Below are 20,894 nucleotides of genomic sequence, written 5' to 3'. Positions count from 1 at the left end.
TTTACTACCCTGCACCCACTGCCTGACTCCTCCCATCACCTCAGTATGTCAGGCTTGCTTTACTACCCTGCGCCCACTGCCTGACTCCTCAGGGGGAGAGTGGGGGGAGAGGGGTGGTTTGGCCGGGCATCGGGGGCGGGCGATTGGCGCCCCCCACCCCGGTGCCCGGGCAAAGAGGGGAAAATAAAGGATGTTGGAATAAAAAATTCTAAGGGTTTAAATAGCACGGCACTGATTGCAATATTCACCTGTTATACTCACCAGAGATTGGAAGTATTGGAAGAGATGTAAAGAGGGGGGAAAAAAGGGGAAATGTAAAGGGTTAAATCTATGTTGATGGTTTTCACGTGAAGAAATACGCAAAAATGTGAGATAGGAAGTGCCCGGTGATTTGCAGAATAGATGTACACGAGGGGGTGAGGGGGGTAGAGGGAGGGAGTCTAGTCATGACTCGGGGTGCACTTAGTTCCTTCCTTGACCTACAAACCAAAGGAAAAGAGACCCACGAGGGGGACATGGGGGGAGGCGGGTGGGTGTGGGGTGCTTCATTGCCCCCTGGGGAGATTAGCATGTAAATAGTAAGTTTGCGAATACAGGGGAATAGGAGGGTAAGTAAGGGATTACAATGAGGGCAGATCACAGCCCCGAGATCAGGAGGGAGGGGTGGGAATTGCTGGTATGTAAGATAATAAGGGTGTGAGTATAGGGGGATAGCAACTGAGGAAACAAATAATTTGCCTTAAAGGCTTTGATGTGAATAAAACGGTATTATATCTGTGCCTGCTGTGTTATTGTAAGAGGAAACGCCTGGCACATTTCCCTGGACCTGATGAAGGTAATTTAGAGGCCCAGGAAGAAGTAAATGAGAGACTTCTAGAAAGGATTCTCTTTGTTTCTTCAAGGAGGGATAATCTGTGGGGGGAGGCAGTGGAGAGAGAGGAAAGATGGAGAGGAAGGATAGAGAGGACCTGTCCCGTCAGGGGGTGCGGAGCAGACTCCATTATGATGACTTAATCTCAACCTCCAGTGGGGCAGAAAGCCCTCAGATGGAGAGGTATAGAACCTCTGCACAGGAGAAGCATGCTCCAATATCCCAGTATAGGGGTAAGTGGCCGACATCCACTACAACATATAGGATGGGTCATTCTGCCTTTTCATGTTTCTTATTCTAATTCTTTTTTCTTATTTTATTTTTCTTGGACCGATTCTCTCATGCCTGTAAAATTAGAAAGGATAAATAGATGGCATCAAAATGGAAAGTAAGTATAGATTAGAATGTCCCAGGTTAATTTATTTTCCCTTAAGGTGCGTACACACGCCGGACTGGAGGCAACGACGGGTCCGTCGTTACCTCCCGCTGGGTGGGCGTGCCAACGACAGTCCGACGTGTGTACGCACTGTCGGCGGACTGATACGGCTGTTTCTGAGCGATCCACCGGGCGGATCACTCTGAAACAGCCGTATCAGTCCGCCGACAGTGCGTACACACGCCGGACTGCCGTTGGCACGCCCACCCAGCGGGAGGTAACGACGGACCCATCGTTGCCTCCGGTCCGGCGTGTGTACGCACCTTTAATGTCCATGGTGTTAATGTCCCAGAAAAAGATCTACACTATTACGGTGTTTATATAGAGATAAGATCCAGATAGCATTCCTCCAGGAGACTCATTTCAGAGGGACCAGCAGCCAAAGATTACCATCAGGAAATTCCCTTCTGCCTTTTATAGCAATACCCCAGACGCAAGGAGTAGGGGGGTAGCGATAGTACTGGCCAGTAATGTTAGGCTTGAAGAGGCGGAGGTAAGTGGAGACACACAAGGAGTAGGGGGGTAGCGATAGTACTGGCCAGTAATGTTAGGCTTGAAGAGGCGGAGGTAAGTGGAGACACACAAGGAGTAGGGGGGTAGCGATAGTACTGGCCAGTAATATTAGGCTTGTAGAGGCGGAGGTAAGTGGAGGCACACAAGGAGTAGGGGGGTAGCGATAGTACTGGCCAGTAATGTTAGGCTTGGAGAGGCGGAGGTAAGTGGAGACACACAAGGAGTAGGGGGGTAGCGATAGTACTGGCCAGTAATGTTAGGCTTGAAGAGGTGGAGGTAAGTGGAGACACACAAGGAGTAGGGGGGTAGCGATAGTACTGGCCAGTAATGTTAGGCTTGAAGAGGCGGAGGTAAGTGGAGACACACAAGGAGTAGGGGGTAGCGATAGTACTGACCAGTAATGTTAGGCTTGGAGAGGCGGAGGTAAGTGGAGACACACAAGGAGTAGGAGGGTAGTGATAGTACTGGCCAGTAATGTTCGGCTTGAAGAGGTGGAGGTAAGTGGAGACACACAAGGAGTAGGGGGGTAGCGATAGTACTGGCCAGTAATGTTAGGCTTGAAGAGGCGGAGGTAAGTGGAGACACACAAGGAGTAGGGGGGTAGCGATAGTACTGGCCAGAAATGTTAGGCTTGGAGAGGCAGAGGTAAGTGGAGACACACAAAGAGTAGGGGGGTAGCGATAGTACTGGCCAGTAATGTTAGGCTTGAAGAGGCGGAGGTAAGTGGAGACACACAAGGAGTAGGGGAGTTGCGATAGTACTGGCCAGTAATGTTAGGCTTGGAGAGGCAGAGGTAAGTGGAGACACACAAGGAGTAGGGGGGTAGCGATAGTACTGGCCAGTAATGTTAGGCTTGAAGAGGCGGAGGTAAGTGGAGACACACAAGGAGTAGGGGGGGTAGCGATAGTACTGGCCAGTGATGTTAGGCTTGAAGAGGCGGAGGTAAGTGGAGACACACAAGGAGTAGGGGGGTAGCGATAGTACTGGCCAGTAATGTTAGGCTTGAAGAGGCGGAGGTAAGTGGAGACACACAAGGAGTAGGGGGGTAGCGATAGTACTGGCCAGTAATGTTAGGCTTGAAGAGGCGGAGGTAAGTGGAGACACACAAGGAGTAGGGGGGTAGCGATAGTACTGGCCAGTAATGTTAGGCTTGAAGAGGCGGAGGTACGTGGAGACACACAAGGAGTAGGGGGGTAGCGATAGTACTGGCCAGTAATGTTAGGCTTGAAGAGGCGGAGGTAAGTGGAGACACACAAGGAGTAGGGGGGTAGCGATAGTACTGGCCAGTAATGTTAGGCTTGAAGAGGCGGAGGTAAGTGGAGACACACAAGGAGTAGGGGGGTAGCGATAGTACTGGCCAGTAATGTTAGGCTTGAAGAGGCGAAGCTACGTGGAGACACACAAGGAGTAGGGGGGCAGCGATAGTACTGGCCAGTAATGTTAGGCTTGAAGAGGCGGAGGTAAGTGGAGACACACAAGGAGTAGGGGGGTAGCGATAGTACTGGCCAGTAATGTTAGGCTTGAAGAGGCGGAGGTAAGTGGAGACACACAAGGAGTAGGGGGGTAGCGATAGTACTGGCCAGTAATGTTAGGCTTGAAGAGGCGGAGGTAAGTGGAGACACACAAGGAGTAGGGGGGTAGTGATAGTACTGGCCAGTAATGTTAGGCTTGAAGAGACAGAGGTAAGTGGAGACGCACAAGGAGTAGGGGGGTAGCGATAGTACTGGCCAGTAATGTTAGGCTTGGAGAGGCGGAGGTAAGTGGAGACACACAAGGAGTAGGGGGGTAGTGATAGTACTGGCCAGTAATGTTAGGCTTGAAGAGGCGGAGGTAAGTGGAGACACACAAGGAGTAGGGGGGTAGCGATAGTACTGGCCAGTAATGTTAGGCTTGAAGAGGCGGAGGTACGTGGAGACACACAAGGAGTAGGGGGGTAGCGATAGTACTGGCCAGTAATGTTAGGCTTGGAGAGGCGGAGGTACGTGGAGACACACAAGGAGTAGGGGGGTAGCGATAGTACTGGCCAGTAATGTTAGGCTTGGAGAGGCGGAGGTAAGTGGAGACGCACAAGGAGTCGGGGGGTAGCGATAGTACTGACCAGTAATGTTAGGCTTGAAGAGGCGGAGGTAAGTGGAGAGACACAAGGAGTAGGGGGGTAGCGATAGTACTGACCAGTAATGTTAGGCTTGAAGAGGCGGAGGTAGGTGGAGACACACAAGGAGTAGGGGGGTAGCGATAGTACTGTCCAGTAATGTTAGGCTTGAAGAGGCGGAGGTAAGTGGAGACACACAAGGAGTAGGGGGGTAGTGATAGTACTGGCCACTAATGTTAGGCTTGAAGAGGTGGAGGTAAGTGGAGACACACAAGGAGTAAGGGGGTAGTGATAGTACTGGCCAGTAATGTTAGGCTTGAAGAGGCGGAGGTAAGTGGAGACACACAAGGAGTAGGGGGGTAGCGATAGTACTGGCCAGTAATGTTAGGCTTGAAGAGGCGGAGGTACGTGGAGACACACAAGGAGTAGGGGGGTAGCGATAGTGCTGGCCAGTGATGTTAGGCTTGAAGAGGCGGAGGTAAGTGGAGACACACAAGGAGTATAGGGGGGTAGTGATAGTACTGGCCAGTAATGTTAGGCTTGAAGAGGCGGAGGTACGTGTAGACACACAAGGAGTACGGGGGTAGCGATAGTACTGGCCAGTAATGTTAGGCTTGAAGAGGCGGAGGTAAGTGGAGACACACAAGGAGTAGGGGGGTAGCGATAGTACTGGCCAGTAATGTTAGGCTTGAAGAGGCGGAGGTAAGTGGAGACACACAAGCAGTAGGGGGGTAGTGATAGTACTGGCCAGTAATGTTAGGCTTGAAGAGGCGGAGGTAAGTGGAGACACACAAGGAGTAGGGGGGTAGCGATAGTACTGGCCAGTAATGTTAGGTTTGGAGTGGCGGAGGTAAGTGGAGACACACAAGGAGTAGGGGGGTAGCGATAGTACTGGCCAGTAATGTTAGGCTTGAAGAGGTGGAGGTAAGTGGAGACTCACAAGGAGTAGGGGGGTAGCGATAGTACTGGCCAGTAATGTTAGGCTTGAAGAGGCGGAGGTAAGTGGAGACACACAAGGAGTAGGGGGGTAGCGATAGTACTGGCCAGTAATGTTAGGCTTGAAGAGGCGGAGGTAAGTGGAGACACACAAGGAGTAGGGGGGTAGCGATAGTACTGGCCAGTAATGTTAGGCTTGAAGAGGCGGAGGTACGTGGAGACACACAAGGAGTAGGGGGGTAGTGATAGTACTGGCCAGTAATGTTAGGCTTGAAGAGGCGGAGGTAAGTGGAGACACACAAGGAGTAGGGGGGTAGCGATAGTACTGGCCAGTAATGTTAGGCTTGAAGAGGCGGAGGTAAGTGGAGACACACAAGGAGTAGGGGGGTAGCGATAGTACTGGCCAGTAATGTTAGGCTTGAAGAAGCGGAGGTAAGTGGAGACACACAAGGAGTAGGGGGGTAGCGATAGTACTGACCAGTAATGTTAGGCTTGGAGAGGTGGAGGTAAGTGGAGACACACAAGGAGTAGGGGTGTAGCGATAGTACTGGCCAGTAATGTTAGGCTTGAAGAGGCGGAGGTAAGTGGAGACACACAAGGAGTAGGGGGGTAGCGATAGTACTGGCCAGTAATGTTAGGTTTGGAGTGGCGGAGGTAAGTGGAGACACACAAGGAGTAGGGGGGTAGCGATAGTACTGACCAGTAATGTTAGGCTTGAAGAGGTGGAGGTAAGTGGAGACTCACAAGGAGTAGGGGGGTAGCGATAGTACTGGCCAGTAATGTTAGGCTTGAAGAGGCGGAGGTAAGTGGAGACACACAAGGAGTAGGGGGGTAGTGATAGTACTGGCCACTAATGTTAGGCTTGAAGAGGCGGAGGTAAGTGGAGACACACAAGGAGTAAGGGGGTAGTGATAGTACTGGCCAGTAATGTTAGGCTTGAAGAGGCGGAGGTAAGTGGAGACACACAAGGAGTAGGGGGGTAGTGATAGTACTGGCCAGTAATGTTAGGCTTGAAGAGGCGGAGGTACGTGGAGACACACAAGGAGTAGGGGGGTAGCGATAGTACTGGCCAGTGATGTTAGGCTTGAAGAGGCGGAGGTAAGTGGAGACACACAAGGAGTATAGGAAGGTAGTGATAGTACTGGCCAGTAATGTTAGGCTTGGAGAGGCGGAGGTACGTGGAGACACACAAGGAGTAGGGGGGTAGCGATAGTACTGGCCAGTAATGTTAGGCTTGAAGAGGCGGAGGTAAGTGGAGACACACAAGGAGTAGGGGGGTAGCGATAGTACTGGCCAGTAATGTTAGGTTTGGAGTGGCGGAGGTAAGTGGAGACACACAAGGAGTAGGGGGGTAGTGATAGTACTGGCCAGTAATGTTAGGCTTGAAGAGGCGGAGGTAAGTGGAGACACACAAGGAGTAGGGGGGTAGCGATAGTACTGGCCAGTAATGTTAGGTTTGGAGTGGCGGAGGTAAGTGGAGACACACAAGGAGTAGGGGGGTAGCGATAGTACTGGCCAGTAATGTTAGGCTTGAAGAGGTGGAGGTAAGTGGAGACACACAAGGAGTAGGGGGGTAGCGATAGTACTGGCCAGTAATGTTAGGCTTGAAGAGGCGGAGGTAAGTGGAGACACACAAGGAGTAGGGGGGTAGCGATAGTACTGGCCAGTAATGTTAGGCTTGAAGAGGCGGAGGTAAGTGGAGACACACAAGGAGTAGGGGGGTAGTGATAGTACTGGCCAGTAATGTTAGGCTTGAAGAGGCGGAGGTAAGTGGAGACACACAAGGAGTAGGGGGGTAGCGATAGTACTGGCCAGTAATGTTAGGCTTGAATAGGCGGAGGTAAGTGGAGACACACAAGGAGTAGGGGGGTAGCGATAGTACTGGCCAGTAATGTTAGGCTTGAAGAGGCGGAGGTAAGTGGAGACACACAAGGAGTAGGGGGGTAGCGATAGTACTGGCCAGTAATGTTAGGCTTGGAGAGGTGGAGGTAAGTGGAGACACACAAGGAGTAGGGGTGTAGCGATAGTACTGGCCAGTAATGTTAGGCTTGAAGAGGCGGAGGTAAGTGGAGACACACAAGGAGTAGGGGGGTAGCGATAGTACTGGCCAGTAACGTTAGGCTTGAAGAGACGGAGGTACGTGGAGACACACAAGGAGTAGGGGGGTAGCGATAGTACTGGCCAGTAATGTTAGGCTTGGAGAGGCGGAGGTAAGTGGAGACACACAAGGAGTAGGGGGGTAGCGATAGTACTGGCCAGTAATGTTAGGCTTGAAGAGGCGGAGGTAAGTGGAGACACACAAGGAGTAGGGGGGGTAGCGATAGTACTGGCCAGTAATGTTAGGCTTGAAGAGGCGGAGGTACGTGGAGACACACAAGGAGTAGGGGGGTAGCGATAGTACTGGCCAGTAATGTTAGGCTTGAAGAGGCGGAGGTAAGTGGAGACGCACAAGGAGTAGGGGGGTAGCGATAGTACTGGCTAGTAATGTTAGGCTTGAAGAGGCGGAGGTACGTGGAGACACACAAGGAGTAGGGGGGTAGTGATAGTACTGGCCAGTAATGTTAGGCTTGAAGAGGCGGAGGTAAGTGGAGACACACAAGGAGTAGGGGGGTAGTGATAGTACTGGCCAGTAATGTTAGGCTTGAAGAGGCGGAGGTACGTGGAGACACACAAGGAGTAGGGGGGTAGTGATAGTACTGGCCAGTAATGTTAGGCTTGAAGAGGCGGAGGTAAGTGGAGACACACAAGGAGTAGGGGGGTAGTGATAGTACTGGCCAGTAATGTTAGGCTTGAAGAGGCGGAGGTAAGTGGAGACACACAAGGAGTAGGGGGGTAGCGATAGTACTGGCCAGTAATGTTAGGCTTGGAGAGGCGGAGGTAAGTGGAGACACACAAGGAGTAGGGGGGTAGTGATAGTACTGGCCAGTAATGTTAGGCTTGAAGAGGCGGAGGTACGTGGAGACACACAAGGAGTAGGGGGGTAGCGATAGTACTGGCCAGTAATGTTAGGCTTGGAGAGGCGGAGGTAAGTGGAGACACACAAGGAGTAGGGGGGTAGTGATAGTACTGGCCAGTAATGTTAGGCTTGAAGAGGCGGAGGTAAGTGGAGACACACAAGGAGTAGGGGGGTAGCGATAGTACTGGCCAGTAATGTTAGGCTTGGAGAGGCGGAGGTAAGTGGAGACACACAAGGAGTAGGGGGGTAGCGATAGTACTGGCCAGTAATGTTAGGCTTGGAGAGGCGGAGGTAAGTGGAGACACACAAGGAGTAGGGGGGTAGCGATAGTACTGGCTAGTAATGTTAGGCTTGGAGAGGCGGAGGTAAGTGGAGACACACAAGGAGTAGGGGGGTAGTTATAGTACTGGCCACTAATGTTAGGCTTGGAGAGGCGGAGGTAAGTGGAAACACACAAGGAGTAGGGGGGTAGCGATAGTACTGGCTAGTAATGTTAGGCTTGGAGAGGCGGAGGTACGTGGAGACACACAAGGAAGATATTTGTTGGTAAAGGGACTTATTAATTCTCGTAGGATGACGCTGGGGGTAGTCTATGCCTCTAACTCGGGTCAGGCGGGGTTTCTGGAGCAGTTTTTGAATAGGTTGGTTGACTTCTCTGAGGGATCAATAGTGATAGTGGGTGATGTAAATTTAGTATTGGATCCCTCTATGGATTCCTCTACAGGGAGATCCGCTCTCACAAAGGGAGCCATACAAAGGGTTAAACGTGCTCTCATAAAACGACAACTAATCGATATTTGGTGTATCCAACACCCCTCAATGAGAGATTATACGTTCTATTCCTTCCCTCGTAACTCCTCCTCCCGCATAGATTATTTGTTGATTTCTCATAATTTACTTTCGGAAGAAGATAAAACTAAGATAGAAGCTGCCCTGATCTCGGATCATTCATCTATCAAGTTACATATAGGACGGAAAATAATAAGGAATGGACCATGGAGTTGGAGTCTAAACCACTCACTCCTGAGAAATGAAGAGATAGCTGGGAGGATAGCAAGTGAATTGAAGGTATACTCTAAGGAGAATGATAAGGAGGATACTCCCCCTTATTGGTCTGGGAAGCTCACAAAGCGGTGATAAGAGGGACTTTGATCAGAGAAGGTAGTTGGCTGGAGAAGGAGCGAGAAAGAGAGGTAATGACCTGTGTAACAGAAATTGAGAAATTGGAACTCTTACATAAAAATACACTGAGTAAGGAGATGTTGGGAGAGCTTACAAGGAAAAAGGAAAAACTTAATAATATCCTTTGTACAAAGGCAAAATACGCTGCCATGAGATGTAAGAGGAGCTTTTATGAATTTGGGAATAAGGAAGGGGGGGGGGGGCTGTTGGCCAGAACCCTGAAACAGCAACAGACCTCTAACTATGTTCCTTTTCTCTGCGACCCACATGGTCAGAAACATCATGGAAATGAGTCACTGACTAGGATGTTCGGTTCCTACTCTAGCAAACTATGCAAAATAGAAGATGTCCCAAGAGGTGGGGGATGGGAAGCGGGGGAGGAGGAGGGAATGGAGGAAGCCTCAGGCATGAGGAGACTTGACCCTTTAGAGGTTAGTAGAATGGAAGTATTCATTACAGCGGAGGAATTATTTGAGGCTGTGGGGCAAATGTCAAGGAGGAAAGCTCCTGGGCCCGATGGCTTCTCTTTAGACTATAATAGAAAATACTGAGATATATTAGAAACCTTTTGGTGAAGGGCATTGACTTCCTTATGTATAGAGGGTGGATTTGTGGTAAATTTGGACATGAATCGCTAGCCTCCCATATCTCAGTGATTATAAAGGAAGGGAAGGATTCTGCTTCCTGCTCAAGCTACAGACCTATTTCTCTATTATCTATAGATCTAAAGGTCTTCACAAAAATAATGGCGATTACACTGTCCCCGGTGCTGAAAGAACTAGTGCATTCTGATCAAGATCAAGCTCTACAATTCCCTGCTTTCCATGTATGGCCAATGCTTTATGTGTAGGGAGGTCAAAGAGATGTAGGTAACTCTGTACTTGTATGCAAGTATAATGCAAATTGTATGCAGAAAATTTGCACGCAAAGTTATACTCGTGTTATTTGCAGCCTGTAATGAGCACAACCTTCTGCAGTTCTCTATCAGGCTGATAACTAGCGATGGTCAGTGACATGCCCATAACTCTGAGATGGTGCAAATTATATTATAATTATATGCAGAGTTATGCAGATACTGCATCTGGCCCATTTCCAATCTGCATCATCTTTGCACCAACTTGGAATTCTCAGCAGCTCACTGACCGCCCCTAATGATAATTGCTCCTCCCCTCAGAATTCTCTAACAGGAAGTGATGATGTTTCTCTATTTGCAGCGCGGAGTCCCGGCATCAGGAACCTCTCAGAGACTCGTCTCTCTGTATCCACAGACTGTACAACGGATGATGATGTCACTGGACAAAAGTCTCCTGCAGATATCCTGGTGACCCCAAATATTCCCCCAGACTCCCCTCACCTGTCTAACCCCGAGGGGCCTCATACCCAGCACAGATCTCCCCCTGCTGGAAGGACTTATTCCTGTTCCACGTGTGGGAAATGTTTTCCATGGAAATCAGATCTTGTCAGACATGAGAGATCTCACACTGGTGAAAAGCCATTTTCATGTGCTGAGTGTGGGAAATATTTTGGACGGAAATCACACCTTGTCAGACATGAGAGATCTCACACTGGTGAGAAGCCATTTTCATGTGCTGAGTGTGGGAAATGTTTTGGACAGAAATCAGACCTTGTCAGACATGAGAGATCTCACACTGGTGTGAAGCCCTATTCATGTGCTGAGTGTGGGAAATGTTTTGGACAGAAATCAGACCTTGTTGTACATGAGAGAGCTCACACTGGTGTGAAACCCTATTCATGTGCTGAGTGTGGGAAATGTTTTGGACAGAAATCAGACCTTGTCGTACATGAGAGAGCTCACACTGGTGAGAAGCCCTATTCATGTGCTGAGTGTGGGAAATGTTTTGGACATAAAGGACACCTTGTCACACATGAGAGAACTCACACTGGTGAGAAGCCCTATTCATGTGCTGAGTGTGGGATATGTTTTGGAGAGAAAGGAAGCCTTGTCAGACATGAAAGATGTCACACTGGTGAGAAGCCCTATTCATGTGCTGAGTGTGGTAAATGTTTTGCACATAAATCACATCTCGTCATACATGAGAGATCTCACACTGGTGAGAAGCCCTATTCATGTGCTGAGTGTGGGATATGTTTTGGACAGAAAGGAAGCCTTGTCAGCCATGAGAGATGTCACACTGGTGAGAAGCCCTATTCATGTGCTGAGTGTGGGAAATGCTTTGGACGTAAATCATATCTTGTCACACATGAGAGATCTCATACTGGTGAGAAGCCCTATTCATGTGCTGAGTGTGGGAAATGTTTTGGAAAGAAACGAAGCCTTATGAGACATGAGATGTCACACTGATGAGAAGCCCGATGTGTGTACCGAGTGTGGGAAATGTTTTGGCCATAAGTGTTCTTTTGTAATGTTTGTGTTTTTTTTTTACATGGCAGCATTTTTACACTGTTTCCTGAGGACTCTCATGCTGGTCAGTGCATTAGATTGTTGCTGCTCTTTGACTGTCTATATCAGACTCCTCCGACTCCTCCAGCAGTTGCTTGCTATTCCAGGCGTTTGTAGGCATTGGTCCCTAGCGTACGTCAGGCATTTTCTAGGTTGTGGCTGGTTGTACGCTATGCTACCATATATTGTGCGACGACGACAGTCAGTGACAACTACTACTGCTATTACTACGGTCCCCTCTCTGCCCGTCTCCTATAATTAATATATATACAGGGCCTTCTCAAAAAATTAGCATATTGTGATAAAGTTCACTCTTTTCTGTAATGTACTGATAAACATTAGACTTTCATATATTTTAGATTCATTACACACAACTGAAGTAGTTCAAGCCTTTTATTGTTTTAATGTTGATGATTTTGGCATACAGCTCATGAAAACCCAAAATTCCTATCTCAAAAAATTAGCATATCATGAAAAGGTTCTCTAAACGAGCTATTAACCTAATCATCTGAATCAACTAATTAACTCTAAACACCTGCAAAAGATTCCTGAGGCTTTTAAAAACTCCCAGCCTGGTTCATTACTCAAAACCGCAATCATGGGTAAGACTGCCGACCTGACTGCTGTCCAGAAAGCCATCATTGACACCCTCAAGCAAGAGGGTAAGACATAGAAAGAAATTTCTGAACGAATAAGATGTTCCCAGAGTGCTGTATCAAGGCACCTTAGTGGGAAGTCTGTGGGAAGGAAAAAGTGTGGCAGAAAACGCTGAACAACGAGAAGAGGTGACAGGACCCTGAGGAAGATTGTGGAGAAGGACCAATTCCAGACCTTGGGGGACCTGCGGAAGCAGTGGACTGAGTCTGGAATAGAAACATCCAGAGCCACCGTGTACAGGCGTGTGCAGGAAATGGGCTACAGGTGCCGCATTCCCCAGGTCAAGCCACTTTTGAACCAGAAACAGCGGCAGAAGCGCCTGACCTGAGCTACAGAGAAGCAGCACTGGGCTGTTGCTCAGTGGTCCAAAGTACTTTTTTTTGGATGAAAGCAACTTTTGCATGTCATTCGGAAATCAAGGTGCCAGAGTCTGGAGGAAGACTGGGGAGAGGGAAATGCCAAAACGCCTGAAGTCCAGTGTCAAGTACCCACAGTCAGTGATGGTCTGGGGTGCCATGTCAGCTGCTGGTGTTAGTCCACTGTGTTTTATCAAGGGCAGGGTCAATGCAACTAGCTATCAGGAGATTTGGGAGCACTTCATGCTTCCATCTGCTGAAAAGCTTTATGGAGATGAAGATTTCATTTTTCAGCATGATCTGGCACCTGCTCACAGTGCCAAAACCACTGGTAAATGGTTTACTGACCATGGTATTACTGTGCTCAATTGGCCTGCCAACTCTCCTGACCTGAACCCCATAGAGAATCTGTGGGATATTGTGAAGAGAAAGTTGAGAGATGCAAGACCCAACACTCTGGATGAGCTTAAGGCCGCTATCGAAGCATCCTGGGCCTCCATAACACCTGAGCAGTGCCACAGGCTGATTGCCTCCATGCCACGCCGCACTGAAGCAGTCATTTCTGCAAAAGGATTCCCGACCAAGTATTGAGTGCATAACTGAACATAATTATTTGAAGGTTGACTTTTTTTGTTTTAAAAACACTTTTCTTTTATTGGTCGGATGAAATATGCTAATTTTTTTAGATTGGAATTTTGGGTTTTCATGAGCTGTATGCCAAAATCATCAATATTAAAACAATAAAAGGCTTGAACTACTTCAGTTGTGTGTAATGAATCTGAAATATATGAAAGTCTAATGTTTAGCAGTACATTACAGAAAATAATGAACTTTATCACAATATGCTAATTTTTTGAAAAGGACGTATACACACACACACACACACACACACACACACACACACACACACACACACACACACACACACACACACACACACACACACACACACACACACACACACACCATACACACACACACACCATACACACACACACACACACCATACACACACACACACACCATACACACACACACACCATACATACACACACACACACCATACACACACACACACACACACACACCATACACACACACACACACACACACACACCATACACACACCATACACACTACACACACACACACACACACACCATACACACACACCATACACACACACACACACCATACACACACCATACACACTACACACACACACACACACACGCACATACACACACACACACACACACACCATACACACACCATACACACACACACACACACACACACACACACACACCATACACACACACACACACACACACACACACACCATACACACACACACACACACCATACACACACACACACACACCATACACACACACACACACACCATACACACACACACACACACCATACACACTACACACACACACACACACACACACACACACACACCATACACACACACACACACACACACACACCATACACACACACACACACATACACGCACACACACACACACACACACACACACACACACACACACACACACACACACACACACACACCATACACACACACACACACACACACACACCATACACACACACACACACATACACGCACACACACACACACACACACACACACACACCATACACACACACACACACACACACACACACCATACACACACACACACACATACACGCACACACACACGCACGCACACACACACACACACACACACACACACACACACACACACACACACACACACACACACACACACACACCTGCCCATAAGTATTCATACCCCTGGCAAATTTTGACTTAAAATTACTTTTATTTAACCAGCAAGTAATTTTTTGAGGGGAAATGACATAGGTGTCTCCCAAAAGATAATAAGACGATGTACAAGAGGCATTGTTGTGGGAAATACATTTCTCAGCTTTTATTTACATTTGAGCAAAAAGTGTCCAGTCCAAAATTATTCATACCCTTCTCAATAATCAGTAGAAAACCCTTTACTGGCTATTACAGCAATCAAACGCTTCCTATAATTGCAGACCAGCTTTTTGCATGTCTCCACAGGTATATTTGCCCATTCATCTTTAGCAATGAGCTCCAAGTCTTTCAGGTTGGAGGGTCTTCTTGCCATCACTCTGATCTTTAGCTCCCTCCACAGATTCTCAATTGGATTCAAGGCAGGACTCTAGCTGGGCCACTCCAAAATGTTAATGTTGTTGTCTGCTTACCATTTCTTCACCACTTTTGCTGTGTGTTTTGGGTCATTGTCATGCTGAAATGCCCACTGGTGCCCAAGGCCAAGTTTCTCTGCAGACTGCCTGATGTTGTCATTGAGAATCCTCATGTATTTCACTTTTTTTCATGGTGCTGTTTACTGTAATTACGTTCCCTGGTCCATTTACTGAAAAACACCCCCAAAGCATTAGGTTCCCACCACCATGTCTGACAGGGGGGATGGTGTTCTTTGGGTTGAAGACTTCTCCTTTTTTTACGCAAAATGAAGGAAACATCATTGTCACCAAACAATTCCATTTTTGTTTCATCTGACATAACACAGAAGACCAGAAGTCGTCCTCTTTGTCCAGATGAGCATTTGCAAAGGCCTGGCGAGCTTTTGTGTGCCTTATCCTCTAGGTCATAAGCTTGCAAGGGCAGGGACCTCCTCCTAGTGTTTCTCATACTGCTGTAATTTTAACATATCCACATGTACCAACTACACATCAACTGTATGTATTTGTATTTCTACTATTCATTGTCATGACTGTACAGTATCTTGTATCTCTTATGTATATTTGTTCCCCATTATTTGTTTGTACTATGTACAGCGCTACGGAAGATGTTGGCGCTATATAAATAAAAAATACTAATAATAATAAAGTGGCGTCCTCCTTGTTCTGCATCCGTGGAACCCAGCAGTGTGCAGTGTCCGTTGGATTGTCTGCCTTGAGACATTGCCACCAGCAGAGCCCAGATACACCAGGATGGCCTTGGTGGTGATCCTTGGATTCTTTATCACCTCTCTCACTATCCTCCTGGCCAGCACAGGTGTCACTTTTGGCTTCCATTCACGTCCTCTGAGATTTTCCATAGTGCAGAACATCTTGTATTTTTTAATAATACTTTGCACTGTAGCCACTGAAACTTTAAAACATATAGAAATGGCCTTGTAGCTCTTTCCTGACTTGTGAGCAGCCACAATGTGCAGCCGCAGGTCCTCACTGAGCTCCTTTGTCTTAGCCATGACTGTCCACAATCCAACTGCAGAGAGCTGCTGTTTTTTTTTTTTTTTTTTTTTTTAAATATCTTTATTTATATCATTCCATTTATACAAAATTTATACAAAATCCATTCATACAATCTTCAGCAGGGATATTCCCTTTTACCCACATGTACATATAATATTGATTTTATCAAATCGACAATCTGCTCTTACTACCCCTTAAAAAAACAACAACAAAAAAAGAGAAAAGAGAACATGTCCACGCCTTAGTTTCTTGGGTGTATCATCTTGTTAATCTCAAGCACTCATGCATTACCCTCATGCACCCCTTACTCTCATCCAACTTACATACTCGCTCCTCTTTCATTCATATACTGGTCCTCTTCTATTTTCTTTCATTTTCACTCTCCCCTTTTCCTCCCTTCTCTTCTCTACCCCTTACTTTCTTCTGTCACTGAACCCCATATGGGGCCACCCTCCTGATCACATTCCCCTCACCAACCATCATATTCCCCTTCCCTCTTAAATACCTCCCATTGAGACCATTTCTTCTCATATAGACCCCCCTCTCCCTTAATAAAGCTAGTTAATTCCTCCATTCTCTGTGTTTCTACCACTTCTTTAATCCATTCCTGAATTGTTGGTGGACTCTGGGTGGATTTCCAATGTCTTGCTACTAATATTCTTGAGGCATTAATCAGTGATTTCAGCAAGGAGTTTTTATATTTTTTAACTGACCATCTATTACTATGTAACAAAAAAAAAAGCAGGGTCCTCCTGTGTCTCTACCCCGGTGATCTGCCTTATTATACCCCTAACCTCTGACCAGAACCCCCCCAATTCTTTACATCCCCAGAAGATGTGAATGATATCTCCCCTCTCCTCCCCACATCTCCAGCACATTGATGAGGCACCTGGGAACATTCTACTCAATCTGTCCGGTGTATAATACCACCTTGCAAAGATCTTGTATCCTGCTTCCTGTCCTCTTGTGGGCATTGCTGACCTACTAGCAAAGGTTAGTACTTTTTTCCACTGTACCTCTGTGAATACTTTCCCCAAATCTTTTTCCCACTTCTCTCTCAAAGTTTTTGTGTGATCCTCACTCTCATTGAGAATCTTATATACCCTTGACAGCATTCCCTTATTTTGCCCTCTACCTCTACACATTTCCTCGAATGGGGTTAGGTCTCTAATTAGTGCCTCCTTAGAACCTTGACTTCTCACTAAAGATTTTATCTGGGCATATTTCCATTCATCCATATATCCCCCTTCCCCTGTATCCAACAATGTCTGAATCGGGATCCATTCTGCGCCAGCTATTATATTACCAACTTTCAGCCCCTGTCGCCCCTTCCAGTGTGGGTATTTAAGAAAATCCATTCCCGCCGGGAATTTTATATTCCTGAAGATGGAAATCATGGGGGTAGGCCAGGACGACACGCCTGCATTCTTCCTCCCCTTTCTTAAAATATTCAATGTGTGCCTCACCAATTCAGTCCCCTTTTTCTTTACCTCTATCCCACTTTTCTCCTAAATCCAGGGGAGGTTACCTATCGGGCTCCCTATCATTTCCTCCTCTACCATTACCCACCTCTTCTCCTCACGATTCCTGTTCCAGTCTATTATTCCAACCAATACCGAGGCCTCAGCATATTTTTTAAAGTCTGGGACCGCCAAACCCCCTTTCTCCCTTTCCATTGTCTGTAACCTATAGCTTACTCGAGTTTTCCGACCTCTTTCTATAAATCGACCTATAATATGTAACGATCGGTGTAACACAGAGAGGGTCTGATTACCGGTGATCTGCAGTATCACCGAGAATGCAGATATATACCTGATTATTGATGATCTGCGGTATCACCGATAATCAGATATATCTCTAACCTCTGGACACCTGAGTAATGAGAGTGTTTGGTGCAACAGTAATACTTTGAGGACTGCACCTGAGAAGCAGATGCACAGCGGTAAGGAGTACTGCACAAACGCACTTTCCTTCCGTTAGCCTGGACTCTCCCGGGGGAGGAGTCAGGCTGAGCGTAGGAAGGACAGAACGTGAGTGACACCAATGAGGGAGTGTCACTAACAGATTTGGGAACTGTCTCTGTCAGAGCAGACAGTTCTCGAGGTCGGGCAAGCCAGGTCGTTAACACACAGACAGATCAGGTACAGAATCGGGAGACAGATGCAGAGTCCAATGGACGAGCAGAGTTTGGCAACAGGGTATCAGAATAGCAAGGTACAGAATCAGAGTTCAGAAGAATGGTCAGGCAAGCAGAAGGTCATAACAGATAATCACAATTCCTAGACTAAGGTGTGAGATCCTTGGCCGTCAACACCTAGGAAACTGGTCTAGATACAATACTGATAATAACACAGAACTGACAAGGTCTGAGTGCTACCACGTAGTGATCGCAACGCCAGACACCAGAGGAATGACCAGCATCCAGTATATATACTCACGCGCTCTCCAGCGCCTCCCCTAAGTGCTGGACCAATGAGAAGTGATGAGAGTGTCAGCTGACCAGCCTGATCAGCTGACTCTCTTCTGGCTGTCATATAAGCTCTGCCTCTCAGCGCGCGCGTCCTTCTGAACCTGTGTGGACTATCAGTCCCAGCCACACCAGACATGTTTTGCAATGTATCCGCTGAACTGGGCGCGGGACCCGCCGCACTGCTCTCCAAGCAAGCGGCGGCTTCCCCGCGTTCACCCACACTGTCAGTAACATTGTCATGCGCGCAATCTGCCGCATCCAACGCGGACTCCACCGCTCTGCCCACGCGGCATGCGGCGGTTTCTCCGCGTTGCGCCGCCATGTTGGACGCGGAAACAGCCACCTCACTCTGAGTACTTGCGGCGGCTTTTCCGCGTTTCCTCACAGTACCGCCCCCCCCGGGGAGTGGACTCCGGACAGCTCCTACCAGGCTTCTCAGGATGCAACGCGTGGAACTCCCTTCTTAATTTGTCAGCATGCATGCGACACTCAGGTACCCATGTTCTCTCCTCAATGCCATATCCTTTCCAGTGAACCAGATATTGTACTGAGTTCTGTACCATACGTGAGTCTAAAATCTTCTCTACTTCGTACTCAGGTTGGTCATCTACCATCACAGGAGGAGGAGGAGTGGGACCCACATGGACTGCTGGCTTAAGCAGGGACACGTGAAAGGATCTTACGCCACACATGCTGGCAGGAAGATCAATGGCATAAGTAACATTGTTGATCTTTCTACTCACTGGAAATGGACCCACAAACCTGGGTCCCAACTTGGCTGAGGGCTGTTTCAGGGTCAAGTGACGTGTGGACACCCAGACTAAGTCTCCTGGTTGAAACTTCCACTCTAAGGAACGTTTTTTGTCAGCTTGACCTTTTTGACTTTGAAACGCCTTCTCCAAATTGTTTTTCACGATCCACCAAATGTCTTTAAATGACCTTTGCCAGGCCTCCAGAGCTGGAAACGGAGTGGAGGCCACCGGCAATGGGGAGAATTTAGGCAGTCACTACCTGAAACGGAGAAAATACAGAGGAAGAACTTTTCAAATTATTGTGCGCAAATTCTGCGAAAGGCAAGAACTTGACCCAATCATTTTGCGCCTCTGCAACGTAACACCTCAAAAACTGTTCCAATGACTGATTGACTCTCTCAGTCTGACCATTGGTCTGTGGGTGGTAGCCCGACGAAAATGACAGTTCCATGCCCATTTGGTGGCAAAATGCCCTCCAAAATCTAGAAACAAATTGGACTCCCCGATCTGACACTATGTTTTCCGGAATGCCATGCAGTCGGAAAACGTGGATGATGAACAAATCGGCCAACTCCTGGGCCGAGGGGAGTCCTTTCAAGGGCACAAAATGGGCCATTTTACTGAAGCGGTCGACTACCACCCAAATGACCGGCATGCCCTCAGACCTGGGTAGCTCACCCACAAAATCCATGGACAAGTGGGTCCACGGCTCACTCGGGGTGGGCAAAGGCTGCAACGTTCCCACAGGTGCCAGCCGGGAGGGCTTACTTTTCGCACACACTGCACATTCTCTAACATACTCCTTGCAGTCTGTTGCCAGAGAAGGCCACCAAGCACACCTGGCAACAAGATCCCGTGTTCTGGAAGCCCCAGGGTGTCCAGCATTTTTGTGTGAGTGGAACATCTGTTGAATCTGGAGACGGAATGGCAGTGGTACAAACATAACCCCTTCAGGTTTTCCCTCAGGGACATCCTGCTGAAAGGGACTTAAGGTCTCTGTCCAGTCTTTCCAACTCTCTGTTGCCGCTAGCACCAGTCTCTGTGGGATAATGGACTCTGGGACAGAGGGCTGTGCTGTCTCCGGCTCAAAGCATCTGGACAGGGCATCTGCCTTAATGTTTTTTCTACCCGGAGTGTACGTAATTATAAATCTGAACCTCGAGAAGAACAAAGACCATCGAGCTTGACGGGGGCTTAATCTTTTAGCTCCCTCGATGTATTCCAAATTCTTGTGATCAGTATAAACTGTAATCGTATGTTCTGCTCCTTCTAGCCAATGACGCCATTCTTCAAAGGCCAATTTAATGGCCAGGAGCTCCCTGTTGCCTATATCGTAGTTCTTCTCTGCTGGGGAGAACCTACGAGAAAAATAGGCACACGGGTGCAATCTACCCTGCAACCCTGACCGCTAGGACAGCACAGCCCCTACCTCGACCTCCGAGGCGTCCACCTCAACAATAAAGGGATAGGAGGTGTCAACGTGTCTTAGGATGGGTGCAGTGCAAAACAAATCTTTCAAAGTGGAGAATGCATGCAGAGCCTCTGGAAACCAGTGGGTAGTATCTGCCCCTTTCTTAGTGAGACTGGTGAGGGGTGCAATGACTGTGGAGTACCCCTTTATGAACCTTCTATAGTAATTCGCAAAGCCTAAAAATCTCTGAAGAGATTTTAAAAACTGGTTGGGGCCATTCCAGAACAGCAGAGACCTTGGCAGGGTCCATAGACAGGCCCGAGGTGGAAATTATGTACCCCAAAAAGGTGACAGATGTTACCTCGAAGATGCACTTCTCCAATTTAGCGTAAAGCATGTTCTGCCTTAGTTTGTCCAACACAAATTTGACGTGCGTCCTATGCTCAGAGAGGTTATCTGAGAAAATAAGTATATCATCTAGATAAACTAAGACGAATCTCCCCAACACCTCCCTGAAGACCTCATTAATGAGTTCTTGGAAAACAGC

The 20,894-nt window shown here is 47.8% G+C and overlaps 1 protein-coding gene across 1 annotated transcript in view; it reads left to right on the top strand.

Moving 5' to 3' along the window:
- The window catches only part of LOC137537278 (oocyte zinc finger protein XlCOF22-like), a 31,460-nt gene extending 19,755 nt beyond the window's left edge, over positions 1-11,705 (top strand). Inside the window, exon 7 of the mRNA XM_068259359.1 lies at positions 10,201-11,705. Within this exon, the coding sequence (XP_068115460.1) occupies positions 10,201-11,309 (1,109 nt within the window). The 3' untranslated portion in view covers positions 11,310-11,705. The remainder of the gene's footprint in view (positions 1-10,200) is intronic.
- Positions 11,706-20,894: the final 9,189 nt, after the last annotated feature.

This window comes from Hyperolius riggenbachi, chromosome 10 (assembly GCF_040937935.1).
Source record: "Hyperolius riggenbachi isolate aHypRig1 chromosome 10, aHypRig1.pri, whole genome shotgun sequence".
Lineage (NCBI taxonomy): Eukaryota > Metazoa > Chordata > Amphibia > Anura > Hyperoliidae > Hyperolius > Hyperolius riggenbachi.
Note: the sequence above shows the minus strand (reverse complement) of the source record. Positions and strands in the feature narration are given on the sequence as shown.